At 35.9% G+C, this 16,162-nt stretch overlaps 1 protein-coding gene across 1 annotated transcript in view; it reads left to right on the plus strand.

The window, feature by feature from the left end:
• Positions 1 to 16,162, plus strand: part of SLC39A12 (solute carrier family 39 member 12) — a 33,151-nt gene that overhangs the window by 4,942 nt on the left and 12,047 nt on the right. The window contains exons 3-9 of the mRNA XM_035888990.1: positions 2,005 to 2,212; positions 4,648 to 4,847; positions 9,043 to 9,214; positions 10,664 to 10,704; positions 11,894 to 12,037; positions 13,300 to 13,452; positions 14,681 to 14,791. Of these exons, the coding sequence (XP_035744883.1) occupies positions 2,005 to 2,212; positions 4,648 to 4,847; positions 9,043 to 9,214; positions 10,664 to 10,704; positions 11,894 to 12,037; positions 13,300 to 13,452; positions 14,681 to 14,791 (1,029 nt within the window). The remainder of the gene's footprint in view (positions 1 to 2,004; positions 2,213 to 4,647; positions 4,848 to 9,042; positions 9,215 to 10,663; positions 10,705 to 11,893; positions 12,038 to 13,299; positions 13,453 to 14,680; positions 14,792 to 16,162) is intronic.

A 16,162-nucleotide genomic window follows, 5' to 3' on the forward strand; every position in this document is an offset into this window, starting at 1 on the left:
AACTTCCATGTCGAACCAAAGCAGGGTGGAATAAGGAATCTGTCCAAAGATATGATGGTTTCCTTCAGCTGGAACACATATATTTGTGACTAATTATCTACAAGCATGAATACGCCTTGCAGAAAGACTGATACAGATAAGCTTGAATTTAAAGTTAAAAAAAAAAAAAAAGCATATGGAGTATATTCACCTAAAACATCCTTTTTTCAGTCTGGAAACATACTGCAAGTTTTCTCACTGCTGTTTATTATTCTTTATCTCAAGTAGGGTCTATAAAATAACAGAATGATGTTCCAGAGTTCACAATCTAAAGAAAGCTGTTTTCCTTGTAATGGGCAGTAAAATAAGCTTTTGCCAGATTAGATAACTCCTAAAGTACAGGTTGACCTGCTGTGAGAAGCCTCTTAGATCTCTTCCTAATATACAGTTAAATTTGATTTATTGCAAAGTTTGAATTTGCTCCTTTCTTTTTCATTTCATTAGATTTTAATTTACACCATACTGTAGTAGAGTTTCCTACGCAAACAGAAGATGGCTGGGAGTCCTGTCTGTGCAGCAGAATGCTGAGGGGCTCCAGTTCCTCTTTCTGTGTTCTTTGTGTAATCGTTTCCCATCATAAATTATTCATTGACCAGTACTTTTGGTTCTGAGTCTTGGTGAACGTGCTGATTTCCAAGAAGTCCAATGGTATCTGGGCAACTGTAAAGAGGCATTGGTGGGTATTTGGCATGTCAAGATAGAATAACAATCCATAAAGTGCTTTACTGTGTGGTCTGTTTGTTTGTGCTGGCAGTATAATCAGTTGTCAAGCCTGTTCAGTAACTGTGACTTCACCGCTCACTGACATGAGGGAAAAGAGGGGTTTTTTTAATGAAAAGTACTCAGAATATTATAGGCTATCTAATGCTTAGAATGACAACACTTGATTTACGGAAAAGGGCCAATGATACAGGATGGTAATAGAAGAATAGCATTTTTAGTGCTTCTTTATATGTTTTGGTTTCACAGAAAATATCCTTGTCTCAGTCCTAGCAGCTAATGTATTATTTTAAAAGAGAGGTAAAATTTTGGGTTGTGGAAATGTAAATGTGTAATGGATGGACGGGAAAAGAAATGCCAGCCTCCCATCTGCAGTGTTTAAGGCATATATATATATAGAAGGATTAGTATGTGTAAGATAAATTATTACTGTAATAGCTCATCTAGTTGACTTTTCAATTTACTTAACATGAGTTAGAGATAAATGAAGTTAAATAATTTTCACCAAATTTCTTTTGTTCGTCTTAAACCCCAACTGCTTGCAGTGAAAAAAAAAAAAGCAAACCACAAGGCAGAAATGGAAGAAAACAGGGATAAGTTTCTAGGTAACTGAGAGAGCTATACCCTGCTCCCTCACTTCAGACCTGCACACATCCACACACATGGGTGTACAAGACTGTCTACTGCTCCTGTTTGGTCACCCAGCAGGGAAGTCACACTCTATCTGTAGAATTATATCTTTCCATATTGTCCCCAGATAACTGCCCCATAACAAATTATTGAGTCCTTTTAATAGAAAGGGAACTAAAAACATTAAGAGAATTATTTCTGAAGTTAGAGATAAACAGTTAAAGTCTCTATTATTTGAGTCAATTTCTTGTGCCTTAACAAAAATTTCTCCCTTTTCTGCCACTTTCTGGAAGTAGATGTAGATGCAATTGAGGAGGACACAAGAATAATAGAAACAGCATGAAAATAACACTAAGCAAAAATAACCCGAATGAAGGACTATACTTCTTCCCCATCAGATACTGAGTAAAATTTCAGCCTTTTTTATTCTATGCCTGTTCTGCTGAAAATGTCCTCTGTTTTACACTTTCTGTCCTGCTGTCAATTACAGCTTTAATCTTAGTATTTTTTCTACCCTGGCTGTCTGTGAAAGTTTCCAGTTTCTCCTCCTGTCACTCTGATTATTTAAATGGAGGTGACCAGGGTTGTCTTCATGCTGTTTTCTCCTGATTTCAGTGTGTTGATGTGAGTACTCTGGAGAAAAATGCTGATATAACGGACAGAGATGGTGCTGATGAAAACACTCTTCCACGCCTGGCTGCTTTAATCATTACTCTGGCTCTCCAAGGAGTCTGTATGGGGAAAGCGAGTTTGCCCTCCCCAGAATTTTTTATAAAATATATTTTCAATTCTCTAAACAGTACCACTGAGCTCCAAGTCACAGGTAAGCTATTTATTCATCTCTAGTTGCCTTTTGCAACACACATTTGATGTAAACTATCTTTAAATGCCTAAAGGACTTTTTGCGCTTCATTTTAGATTTAAATGCCATTTCATTTTAGAGCTGTTAAGTAGTCTCTTCTAAATTTAAAAACAAGATTGGAAAATAAAGTCCTTATTTTGATAATTCTCTGAGAGGCATAAACCAAATTGTTACTCTGGTTATTAAATGTCTACAGTCACATTAATTTATGACATAATTGCTCAGCACAGTCTGTGCTCAGCACAAGAGAGCTCTGAGAGAGACAGGCTGGCTGTGAGGGCAGCGGCTACTGGGGCCTCATTTACATGGCTTCTTTTTGCAGGTCTTGATACATTGCAAGACTCAATTAGGGGTAGGTGGGATAATTCATGTATGGTAGCCAGATTAGACACCTTAGGCACTCACACCTCAGTGTAGACATACCCCCAGAAGAGATGAAATAGACACAGGCCACTCTGTTTTGACCAAATGCTCTCCTGATATCTGTCTAATGTACCTGAAAACATCATTATGGTTTGTGCTTCCCTACCTACCTTCTGGTCTTAGTACCCAGTCAGTGAGTCTGGAATATGCAAAGTTCGTTTTCTTCAGGAGCTCTGTTGCTAGATGTATGAGAAATGCTACTTAACCATAAATAAAATATAGGAGAGTTTGAAGTGGTCTGAATATGAAAACCAATAGAAAACACAAGTGTTGAGCTCTCAGCAGCTGCTATTAAGTTCTGTAAAAGATTCTGCATGCTTAGCAGTTTAAGAAGCTAAACCATCCACTCAGGGGCCTAGTATGGTTTTAGAAGGTTATTATAAGACATCTACTTTTCCTTTTTTTGTGGTAACTGCTAATAGTAATACTCTACAAGCTTTCCAAAGCACTTTTTAAAAGTTACATTAAGTATAGGTTAAAACACCTTAAAAAGTTAAATTAAGCATCGGTAAAAACATTGTTGCCACTCTTAGGTAGCACAGAGGTACATTGAATCATAGAAGTGAACAATAAAAAAAAGAACAAATCCTCAGCCCTAAACTTGGACTCTTAGATTGTACTTGCATAAACTGGTTTTGCAGCAAACCCCTTCATTTAAAATTGCCAGGCCAGATCTAAAATAATTGACTCACAAGAATGGACGGGCATAGTGCTGCTAAATAGCTATATATGGTAAAATCCTGGCCCCTGTGAAGACAATAGCAAGACTTTATGGTTGGTGGAGCTAGGGTGTCATTCAGAGAAACAAAAAAATATTCTTAACCAGTTTGTTGCAGTTTACATATATTTTAAGCCTAACCTAATTAAATTGTCCCTTTAAATTTATTTAAGTTCTTAATAGTAACTGTAGGAAAGAGCAAGGAACTTGCAGCATAGAAAAAAAGAATATTAGAATTGATTACATTTAGAAAAATATCTAGATTCAGCTCCCTTCAGATCTGTTTGCTCAAGACAATGTAGATAACCATCATATCGCAAGCCTTTTTGTAAGATTTACTATTAAGATTATACAATTTTTGAATGCCAATATTAAAAAAATAAAGTATTATCACATGGAAACATTCTTAATCTCATTGATCTAAACTCCTCTGAAATTAATTTTGGGATTGCCTTTTTTTCCAGTGGACAAACTCAGATTTACACAGAAACTATCACTATGGCCTCATCTCAAAAATGCAGGGGTGATAAGTAAGACAGGATAGAGCGCGCCCCCTCATATAACCAAGGCCATAGTGATAGCCATCAGCAGGCACACCCATTACACTCAAGCTATGTCATGGCATACATCCCTGCATTGTCTCAGGTTTGGATTAGGGATCCTGGCTCCTTCCTTCCTACTCCAGTGCTGTAAACAGGCATGCTTCCAGGTTGACCAAAGGGGAGAGAAAATCCGCTGTCCCGTGTTCCACTTCTGCAGTGCAAAGGGCAGCATAACATCCCAAAGATTGTTTTCAGGACACCCTAAACACCCTACGTCTGTCCTCCTGGTCTTTCTGGACTATCTGAATACCTGGCCATGGCATCTTAGCATGGTGTTCCATTTACACAGGAAAATTTGAGGAACGGTGAAGATATTTAGCAGTAATTTGTAGATAACTTTGTCAGGGATCAATGATTAAATGAAAGATGAATTGCCTTGCAGTCACATCTGTTTTCTTCTGAGATAGTCATAGGCAAAATATCTGAGTGTGGGACTGTAAAGAAGGAAAGGCTGAGTATATGGGTGTCTTGAACTTCTAGAGGTGTTAAGCAGAAATAACCTACAGTACCAAACTGAGGAGAGAAAAAAAGTATTAAAATAAGGAGTTGAATTAATGTTAAAACTAACAAAATGTTAACAATTACTTCTGGTTTTATCTTTTTATATGTGTATTTTCCCATGGTAACATATCTGTTTTCTAATTAATTACTAGAACTAGAACAACTACTAAAGGTGCTTACAGCCAGAAGGACCTGCACTGTAAATGGACAATTCCACAGTCACAAAAGACGTTATAGTATGGCAGTCAGAGATATTGGAAACAGAAATATTCCGGTCAGAGGAAACCATACAAAAGGAGACTATCTGAAAAGTTATACTGAGGATCATGAAAGGAACACAGACTGGGACCAGGTTAATTTATTTTTACGTATTATGGTATTGGTCACAGAATTTCAGTGATAACATTTCAAACTGGTTTGCAAACACTACATTATTTCTGAAGTAAAATGTATTAGTTTCAAAAAGTCATGTAGATACTGATAAAAATATATTTTTATATAGTTATATTTGTTTCAATATTAATTGGGGGAAGAACTTTATGGATGTTGAACATGTGATTAAAGTAGCTGGGAGGGGCTAACAGAATGGTTAGTGTTACTCAGAACCAGGTGTTTCTTTAAGACACAGAGGACTGTAGTACCATGATTTCAATGTTTTCACATATTCATTGGAGAATTCTTGTGCTCTTATGTTGCAGAGCTTCTAGGGCTCCTTAAGTGACCTTCTAGAAAGAAGGGTGGTTCTGTACAAAGGAAAAAAAGTAAATAATCTTTCTGTGTAAGTTGATTTTAAAAGGCTTCTGTAAACTGAAGATGGGGCATTTCCAGATGCTTTTAATAGCCATCTACAGAGTCTAGAAGCCTCCTTTAGAAAGTATAGAGTCTGTAAGACAGAACTTTAGTTACTACCCAGTATCCTCTTCAAGGGCTTTGAAGGACAGTGGGTCATTGCAGGTGATTTTATCCTTATCCTAAATATTTGAAAATAAATAGATTTTGTTTATAACATACATAATGATTAAGGTGGTAACTGTCTTCTCCATCCTTTAGACAAAAAAAGGAGACTTCAAAGCATATACTTTTGTATATATTTTAATGTATACATTTGAAATATATACTTCAAAGAATGTTTCTATCGTTTTCAGTTCTTTACAATTTAAGCTAACTCAAAGACAATGTTTCTTCTCCATTTATGAGAATAAATGATGTGCAGTTGACTTTTGCTGTGTGGTCATTTTATGATGTGGAACTGAGACAAATGGCATCTGGTTAAATGCCATTCTGATAGATGTTTATTCATGTAATTTTATTGCATTTGGAGTACATACTCTATCAATATGTTTATTTCTTTCCAGCTGACCACAAAAGAGAATCATGTTGATCAGCATGATGAGGCATTTAATGGGATCTCAAAATAATTTAAAATGAAGGTCATTTTAAATGTGTTTCGTATTAATTTTAAATAATGAAGGACAGAAATCAGTAGTGATACTATCTGTACAAGAAGTAAAATTGCTCTCCAGCAATAGAAGAATTTATGAAACACAGTATTTGATTTCTTCAACTTCTGAGACTGACCATAACTCAAAAGATCACTGTGCAGGGGAGTTATCTGAGGCTTGGGAGTCAAAGCTAGAGCCAGATATTCTGTATAGATAAAAAAAATCACAAAGAAACATCTGGAGAGAAAAGAATTTCTCTTCTGTATTAATTCCTAGTTTCTTGGGTTTGTTCCATTCCTCTTCTTTCTAGCTATGTCTATTTTCTTTGACTTATCATTCCATTATAAGGCATGGTTTCAGTATTGTGTTGCTAATTTTGTCTCCTGCTTTTTGCACATATCTATGATAGCCATTGTGCTCCATTAGTAACAGATGCTGCTACATTTGAGGCATTGACTTGCTTATGTCTCGTGTTTGCTAACTACATTAAGATCTATAATTTGATTTTTAGATAGGAATTATATTTTGAAACATTATCATGGAAAAAAGGTCACTGCTTTCTTTTTAATTCATCATTGTCTCTAATGGTTTAAAGAATGCATATAAAACAAGTAAGTAGCAGATGATCTAATACAAGCAATAATATTAAGTTCCATTAAATTATGTCACAATATCTATGTATTCATTTATTATTCCTTATTAAAGAAACGTGGATTTTGGAAACCAAAATCATCCATCCATCCACCCACCCATCCAGTTTTTCATATCAGAATACGGAAATTTGATTTTCTTGTTTCTTTAATATCATCTTCCAGGAGTACATAGTTACTTTATTAACGGAGACTTAGTACTCTGCCTCCCTATGTTAAAAAGCTTAAAAGGCTAGAGCTTGCAACTGGAAAAGATACAGGTCCAGTTGAATTCTGAATGTCTCCAAAGACAGAGATGCCACAGTCTTTCTGGGAAACCTGTACCAGTGCTTTGTTGCCCTCGTTTTGATGTTTTTTTTTTTAATTACAGCATATTGGAATTTTCCCTTCTGCAGATGATACCTTTTGCCTCTCATCCTTTTGCTGTACACCTCTGAGAAGACTCTGGCTCTATTTTCCATATAATCCCCATTAGATAGCTGAAGACTTAAGATACTTCCCAACCCTTCTCTTCTCCAAACTGAACAAACCCAGATCCTTCAGCTTCTCTCTGCACATCATGTACTGCAGTTTCCTAGCCGTCTTGGTGGTGCTCCATTGTGCCAGTGTCTTTCTTGTACTGCTGGTTACTAAACTGGACATAGTTCAGATGTGGATTCATATGTCCTGAGAGGAGGGCAATAATCTTTTCCCACTACCTGTTGGCTACGCTCTTGCTAATGCAGCCCAGTATGCAGTTAGCCTTCATTGCCACAAGGGCACACTGGTGACTCATGTTCAACTTGTCTGTCAGGACCCCAAAGGCTTTTTTCTGTAAAACTACCTTCCAGTCACTTTCCCCAGCCTTTATTGATGCATGGGGTTGTTCTGTCTGAAGCACGATAAATTTGTCTTTGCTGATCTTCATGAAGGTCTTGTCAGCCAATTTCTTTGGCTTGTCAGTATCTTTCTGAATAGAAACCATGCCTGCCAGCATATTGACTACTTGTCCCAGCTGGATTTCATCTGTGAATGCGATGTGGTACACTCAGGTCATTGGTGAAGGCATTAAATAATATCAGTCCCTGTACTGACCAGTGAGGAATGCTGCTCATAACCAGCCGCAAGCTAGACTTCCAACTTGATACCACTTGTTGGTGTTCCCTACTTCTAAAGTCAAAACCACTGCCTAGAACAGGCAAACTGAAGGTCTCTTCCAATATGGTAGCTCCTCACTTGTCTTCATGCACTCCTTCTGCTTGGAGGCAGAACAGACTAGATCCAGTTGGCAAGATCACCTGTTACCCTGAAGACTCAAATGGGGTATTCAGAATAAATGTATCTATCAGTGTTCAATTCATTCAGAGTCTTAGTGAGCTACAAGACATATTTTATTTTAGTAACAGATGAAGAAAGGCAGAAAGGTGTTGGGTTTTAATTGGGTTATTTAAAAATAATGATAATTACAACTTTTTAATTTAAATAGTAATTTGCTTTCAAAGGAAACCTAAGTGTCAGTAATTAGAAAAAGAAAATTTAGGAAACTCTTGATTCTCAGATGCAGACTAATTTAAATGAAAGAAACAAATATTTATTTTTTAATTGAATCACAACTAATCAGATGAGATTAAGAAATTCAGATTATTCCTTCAAGTAAGATAGCATATTTGATCTGCACTTCCTTTTAAAATTTCTTACAGAAATTGCCACTGGAACTGTTCTAATGCTAACTGCCCTTTTTTTTAGTAGAAGTTTCATTCTGGAGATGAAAAACCAATTCTTTGTGAAAATTTTTCAAAACATGAATGTTCCCAATAAGAGTTCTTTTTTTTGACAAAGACATTTCTAAAAAGAACAAAAAGTAATTGAAATTCTTAAGTACCTCTAATAATACAATTATTAAGTAATCTTTAGACCAAATTTAGACTATGTAATATCTAGTTTGCTGACCTTAAAGTGACATGCCATTGATAAAAGAATTAAAAAACACAACTTAGTTCCATATCTTACTAAAGATGCAGGACAAGGACAAATTTCAGTACTGCCTTGATACAGGCAGTATCTTAGATTAATAGCAATATTATTGTTATTAATGCAATCTTAAATTAATTGCTAAAATATGATTTGGTTTAACATTAAAATATTTTTTAGCATACATGACAATGAAATATATAGAGATATTATTTTGTCAGATCCTCACGATATTAACAGGCTTCAATAGAAATTATGCTACTTCATCCCAAAGATTCTGGTCTTTCTGAAATATAAAGTAGTATCAAGTTTTAATTGGAAAAAAAAAGAATTAGAAGTAATTGACGTAATTAAAGTAATTTAACCAGAAAAAAAAAAGTATATAGAAAAGAAGTTTATTGTAAGCTGTATTACCCTGTGTTCTTCTAAGATTCCATATTTAACCTCAGCATTAAATACAGGTATATGCAAAATATTCAGTAACTGTATATGCTTTTCTACATAGGTTTGTTTCTCTGCCAATGAACTTGTGAGGATATTTTTTGAAAATAGCTCTTCCTCCATTTCTAAGGACCACTTCAAGCAAATCAGTCCAGCTATCATTCAGCAACTATTAAGTTGTTCATGTCAGCTCCCTGGCTCCAAGCAGACAAAGCTTCCACCAACAACTTTGGAAAGTGAGTTAAGTTGTTATCAGTAAAGCATTGTGAATATTCAGATAAAGGGGTGCAGGGGCTTAACTTTTGGAGACATTTCATTCACTAATAAACCAAAACATGATGAGATTTATGCACTCTGTAATTTATGCACTCTATAATTTCATAGGATACATGTCAGATAATAGTACTATATTGAGAAGTGAAAGGATTCAATGGTCTCAATTTTGTTTTAGACAGAATTCTATTTCAATGTGTAAGGTTTTAAGCTTCATTGTCTTCATTGTGATTAGAGACATGGTTTAGTGGTGGGATGGCAGCATTAGGTTAACGGTTGGACGTGATTATCTTAAAGGTCTTTTCCAACCTAAACGATTCTATGATTCTATGATTTCTTAGAGGACTAGTTGATGTAGGCAGCAGGTGAGCCATAACAGGTTCTTATCGGTGGGTTGCTGGGCAGTAATGACTGTATGTTAGCTGGCATTTTATACCATGATGTGGCCAATCCTTGGTATAGGTAGGTTCTGTGTGAATGTTGCTGGTTTTCCACGTTGTGATATTTTACAGCAGAGAAGCTTTGGGGATACTACTGTGGGAAGAAAAACAACCAGAAAACCAGTCACATGGGCATCAGGACTTGTGTGATAGAGCTGGAACAAGAATTGAGTTAGAGTATAATCAGATTGCTTCCAGTTGCATTCATAGTCCTCACATGCCACTGCTTCCAGGGATTTCTGCCCCATCTGTTCTGCTGATTCAGCTTCTCCTGTAACCAATCACTAGTCCACCCTATTAAAAAAAATAAATATGAATCTCATCTGACCTAAGGGCTTCTTAATGACTTTCCTGGTTTTGTTTCTACTTTAAACCAGTGATATCTGGGAAGTGGTTACAAAACCAGGTGTGCTGGTGCATTACAGGGGGCATTAATTTCTGGTGGGGGATTTGGGAGACGGGAATAAGCAAAGGGAGTGGGCATCTAACCATAATCATGTGCATCTAGAGCAGCACTTTTAGGCTATAAAGCAGTGCTTTCAATACCTTTATCCCAATATCTACATGGCCAGCTCTAGATTACTAGATTTTTTAGGACCTAGTAAGATTTCCCCACATCCTGCTGGCCAAGAAACCTTATGGAACAGCACTTTCCATCTCTAAATTCTGTCTGTACTTTAAGCTACACATGTTAAACAGTTTTTGGGAATGAGTTGAGCTATCATTCCATGGTGTACAGATTAATTGAACTGTGAGTGTGAATTAAAAAATCATGTTAGATAAGGGCATGGAAGCACACTCATGAATATCCCAAGAATGGTTATAGGGGAAAGAAGCATATAGAAAAGGAAAAATCATAGCCAGAAGGCAGCAGTCCTTCTTTCTTATATTATCTCTCTTCTCATTACCTGAACACCTTGCAGTCTACTGTTTTTATCTTTTCTATATTACATGGATATGCCCATTTTTCAGATGGGGCATCAAAGGATGAAGAAAGAAAGGAACTTACTCAGGTCATATGCAAGGTTCATGGCAAATTCACAACTGAGTGAGATTCTCCCAAGTCTAAGGCCCAATCAATGACATTTTAGTGATCTCATAAAAGTGAGAGGTCTGTGTGGATGAGAAAAGATGAACTATTCAAATACAGGATGGAATTAGTAAAAGCCCTTTCTGCAGCCTATGCTTTTTGGCAAAGGAATGTTTCCATGACCACAGGGACATTTCTGCTGGCTTGAGACAGACAAAGGACTTCATGTTTGACCTATGTGTGACCTAGTGACCTCAGCATAGGCTCATTAATTTTATCCTCAGTTCTAGTTTACTGACAGGCTGTGCTGTTTTGGCTAAGTCACCAAGGCCTGACCTTCCATAAATATCTACTCTACCCTTGTATTTGGATGTGCAGTCTGTGAAATTTACTGTCTGATTTTATGAGGTGCTGAGCACTTGCAGTGCTATTAAAGTGTGAAACTTTAAGTGACACTTTTGAATATTTTGGCATTAGTTCCTTTATGTCTGTTTCTCATCAGTGTTTTACCTCCATCATAAGACATTCATACAGATTAATCAGGATTCATGTTGTGCAAAAGGTTGGAAATGTGAGCAGTGTGTAACTCTGAAGAAGTATAAGAGTAACCTTCCAAAAATCCCAGTAACCTGGGAAAAATAGGTTGGTGGTCCTGATGTAGTAACCAAAGGAGTGTAGGTCCACAGCACATCTGTAAACATAATTTGGACCAAAAAGTTTATGCTTAGACTCTAAATTAGATGCCTACATTCATCTGAGGTTTCAGGCCTTGGTTTGTTTACTGAATATGATTTGGTTAATAATCTGGTGTTGACTGTAAAGATATGCAGGTATGGCATATGAGGGGATAGAATAATGAGCATAAACCTGTTAAGAGAGGAAACAAATGCAGACTAGCATTCACTGTGCTGCTCTGAGTGTCTCTAATCTGAACAGTCGCAGTCTATTTAGCTCTTTAATGTCTGAAATTTGGAAGCATTAAACTGTATTACCTGTAAAGTCTGAAAAAAAAATAACGTTTTTTAGGCTTCCAATTGTCATCTGTATCACACATGACTAGAAAAACACAAATGAGTCACTTCTCTGTGTGCTTGTACACAGAGGCGACAAAACATAACCTCAAAAATAAATACAAATATGCAAACACAAATACAGATACTGAATGATTAAAGGTGCCCTTGATTGGATCTATGTTTGGTACAACCCTCATTTTATTTAACTCCTGTCAAGAAATCTATACACTCATTTTACAGCTGTTTGTCGGTTTGGCTGTTGGGACCCTTTCTGGAGATGCATTGTTACACCTTATTCCTCAGGTAGGCAACATAAACTTTTGTGGTTTTAAAATGTTGACACATACACATGCATCCACACACAGAGAGAAGTTTCATTTAAACCTGGCTAATACTCATCTGTTTAAAAATAAAGCTTTCCATGAAATCTGTGAACCGACTACCCAGCGTTCCAATTACATCTGCACTTTCTGGTTCAGAGAGAGATTCCAAGTAGTAAGAAGCAGAAATCAATGAATGATGAATTCAGAGAAAATAAGGTTCCTATTTTCACAAAAACTTTTCAGAAAACCTACGAGTCCTGTGCAAGCCAGGTTTCTAGATGTGTATTAAACTCTTTCATGAGGCAGATTCTGTAAATCATTTTAGGACCTTTGGGTCGTATGAGGCATCCAGAGTCCCCTCCACACATTGTTCAGAGAACCAGGGGCTATCAGCCTAATTAATCCTGCTGCCTAAAACTGTAATAAAATGGGTGCTATGATTTTTTCCTAAATTAATAAAATAAATTTTAAGAATAGAATAACATGTAAAACAGAACTGAATTTTCCTCTGTGTATTCATTTATTTTTGACTGAGTCTCCTCTGATCTGACACAACTGTTATGAGTAGACTTCAGCTGGTCATTGAGAGAGCTTCACACCTTTACTTGAGATTCTGGTCAAAATGCTCTTCGTACTGAATATGTCATCTCTGGAAGCAGAACTGGGAAAGTGGTTTAAGGAAGGCAATTCTCAGTGAATATCAGACAAATGCGTTTCTTTAAAAAACAATTTTTGAGTGTGAAAGTATTCTCCCTAACCAGTATTAAGTGGCGTATCCACTAACCTTTAAAGTGCCTGCTTTCAGAGCAAAGGAGAGCTACCATGCTGCACCACTGGGGAAGAAATGGAAGCACACCCACCAGCAGAAAGCTTTATAGATTATTTTCAATATGAAGTTTACATCTGAAGTTGATACAAGTAACTTTTTAGACTTTAAAGTTCAATATACTCCAAACAAAATATACCCAATATAAAAATATATATAAAGGGCAGTTTCATAAAATTGTCTCTAAAAATAATGTTACTTTCACTGCTGAGAGATGATGAAGTGTAGCAGAGGCTCCTATTAATTGATTTCATCCATCTACTATTCAGCTGATTAGCTCAGAACACAATTTAAATTTGAGAGAGATAGCAAAAGAAACTTTTGAGAATAAATCGAATTAACACATTATGGACTACTCTAGCAAAATTAACATATTGCCATTTTAATTTTTTTTTACTTTAACTATTTTTTTTTAGACTCTTGGGTTACATAAACATGATGCACAAGAGGTAGAACATTTCTATGAAGGGAAAGAATACATTTGGAAGCTTTTGGGAATAATTGGAGGAATTCATGGATTTTTTCTGATAGAAAAGTGTTTCTTTCTTTTGGTAACACCCCGTGACCAGGTAAAGCTTTGTACAATTTATCCTTTAAAAAATCTCTTTTGTTTTGAGATCTTACAGAGCACAAAATGTTAAAAAGATTGTGGAAGATAATTATCATTTTTATCAGTTAAGTGAAGCATTAAAAATTGCTTTCCAAAGTGCTCCTACCAGATTGACCTTCAGTTTCTATTTTGCTTTGCTCTATGGATTTTGAATGCTTCATGAATGTGTTCTATATATTTATAGCTCAAGAAGGAAACAGTTAATTGAATGTGTTCCATAAGCATGCTTTCATGACTAGCACGGGAGCAGGTGAAGAGTATGTCTCCATGTGAAATAGCAATGACAGTTGTTTACTCTAGTCTTTGTTCAAAGAGGAGGAAGACATAGATGTAAGAACAAGATATGTTCAAAAATGATATCTTAAAATTTCTGAATTGTTTTTGGCCCTGCCCCAATAGATTTGAAAATCTAGTATGTGTGTTGTGGTCAGTAGGACCTAATCTTATATTAATAATATCTCCTTGCTCACTGCCATGCTTATATCAATTCTATTACTTTATTTCAGTGTGGCTGGTACCTGAAAATATGATTATGCACAAGGATATAATGTAACACAAAGTGTGATGGCTCATTAAGTTTCTCAGCATGGGAGGCTATCTTAATGTCACTTAAGAAGGCTAAGCTTTTGCTTGTTCTGTTTTACAGAGTGTTTAATAACTGGCCTGATTTAGATACATAGCAATGAGTTGCTATTTCCACTATCTTGAATCAGCCGTAAAAGTATTATGTGAGATTAATAGAACGAGAATATTTTTATGATGGTGATATTTTGTTTGTTTGGTAAAAAGTAGTCCTTTTTATCACTTATTTGGAGAGAAGGGCTTTATCATTGTCCCACAAATTTTTAAACTTGTTCTACTGAGAACTAGATGAATCCTCAAAGATAATTTTAATTTTAATTCAACCTTTATTGTTAAAGTTAATTCAAATTTTAATCTTCAACTTTAAAACAAAATCAGTTTTATCAAACCATTATGGTTGTCACTGATTTATCTGATTCACATTTCAGGGATTTTTTTAACCAAATAAGCATTAGGAAATATTGATGTCAGCCAATAACCTTTTCCAACAGGTTTTGTTTTGAAAAAAATAATTCTTATAAATGCTAAACTTTCAGAAAAGGCTGAGAAAGACTGCACCTGTGTTCATCGGGTCTCAGAACTAATTGCAAAGCATCTTCATTCAGCAGGGCCTTTCTTTAGTTAATGGGCACTGGGGACATTCCCATGATCTTCCAGTGGAATCTGAATTAAATGAACATTCAGGCAGAGGCAAATCTACTTCAACCATACAGTTGGTAGGTTACCAATATGACATACTTCCCTGATTTGATAGCCTTCTTTCTCTGCTCCTCAAAAAAAAAAATGAACCAAATTAATGTAATAAATCTGTATTATTTCTCAGTCTTTATTGATTTGTCCTTTATTACATGACATGATTGTCAGGAATCTCTATATTTTGAAGCTTATAATGAGCTTTTACAGAGATTTCAAACACAGATTTTTACAATAACTTTTCTTAAGTGTGTATCAGATTGATATAACAATACATTTCCTGTACTACCTTTTGTTGATAAAATTCTTGAAGATTTTCCTCCTCTGTTCTTTTTAAAAATCTATCATATGTAAGGGCAGACTCTCCCATGGGAAAAACTTCAGAATTTTCTGCAGGGCGAGCTAAGTGCATAATCAGTGAACAGAAATCTTGGACTGTTCTTGGGCATTTTTCCACAGATTTGAAGAGTATTATAAACAAAGCTGGATATCTGGGAATGGTGCTTGCCCGTAAGAAGTGACATAATTTGCTATTGGTCTGTGGAGAGCATCCAGACAGATACATCTTTGCAAACTAAATTGATTCATACCTTTTAACATGTTTTCTCTTTTTCCAACAAATGTCTTCAGCTTATATGTAGTATTTAGATGAATATGTTCCTGGTTATTTAAATCAGAATCTCCAGAGATAATGTGAACTCTATTTTACGAAAGCAATTGTGATGGTTAAGAGCTTTATGAACCACTGCTAATCTCTCAAACACACTTGGGAAACTCTCAACTGAACGCTGAGCAAACAGACGAGTGAAGAATGTTTACTAATTTGCGAGCTACGTCATAGCTTCCTGTTTATGATAATGAATGGCCTTGTCATTTATCTCAGCTTCAAGAGTCCCCTAAAGTTATGTATAGATCACATGAACTAGCCTGGCTTAGCTAGTTTTGTACAAGAGCAGCCAATTTTTCAGAATCATGTGAGTAATAGCAAGACAAACACTGGTTGACTAAGAAAAGCTTATAAATCCTTCAGGTCAGTGATTAGTCTTGCAGTTTTGACTCAGAGTTCAAAGAAGTGGCATGTGAATAAATATTATAAAAGAAGTGGAACAATTACTGGAATTCATATGACTGGCTGCAATCATGGGAATAAAGACTTTTATTTTTCCTTTAAAATGTAGAATTTAAAACCCAAATCCTTTCCCTTCCCTCCTCATGCTTCTACAGCACATATCCCACATCACAACCAAGCTAATACCAGCCAAGAAACATATCCTGTTTTGCAGCCAGTACACATCTCTGCTATAGTTTTTGGAGTGGTGGTTGCTGTCCCTAACAAAGCATTCTTTCGTGCTGCTGTTGACTCTTCACTGGCTGCCATAATAGCTTTAATATGC

The sequence above is a fragment of the Egretta garzetta genome, unplaced genomic scaffold (genome assembly GCF_000687185.1).
Source record: "Egretta garzetta isolate BGI_Z169 unplaced genomic scaffold, ASM68718v1 scaffold641, whole genome shotgun sequence".
NCBI lineage: Eukaryota > Metazoa > Chordata > Aves > Pelecaniformes > Ardeidae > Egretta > Egretta garzetta.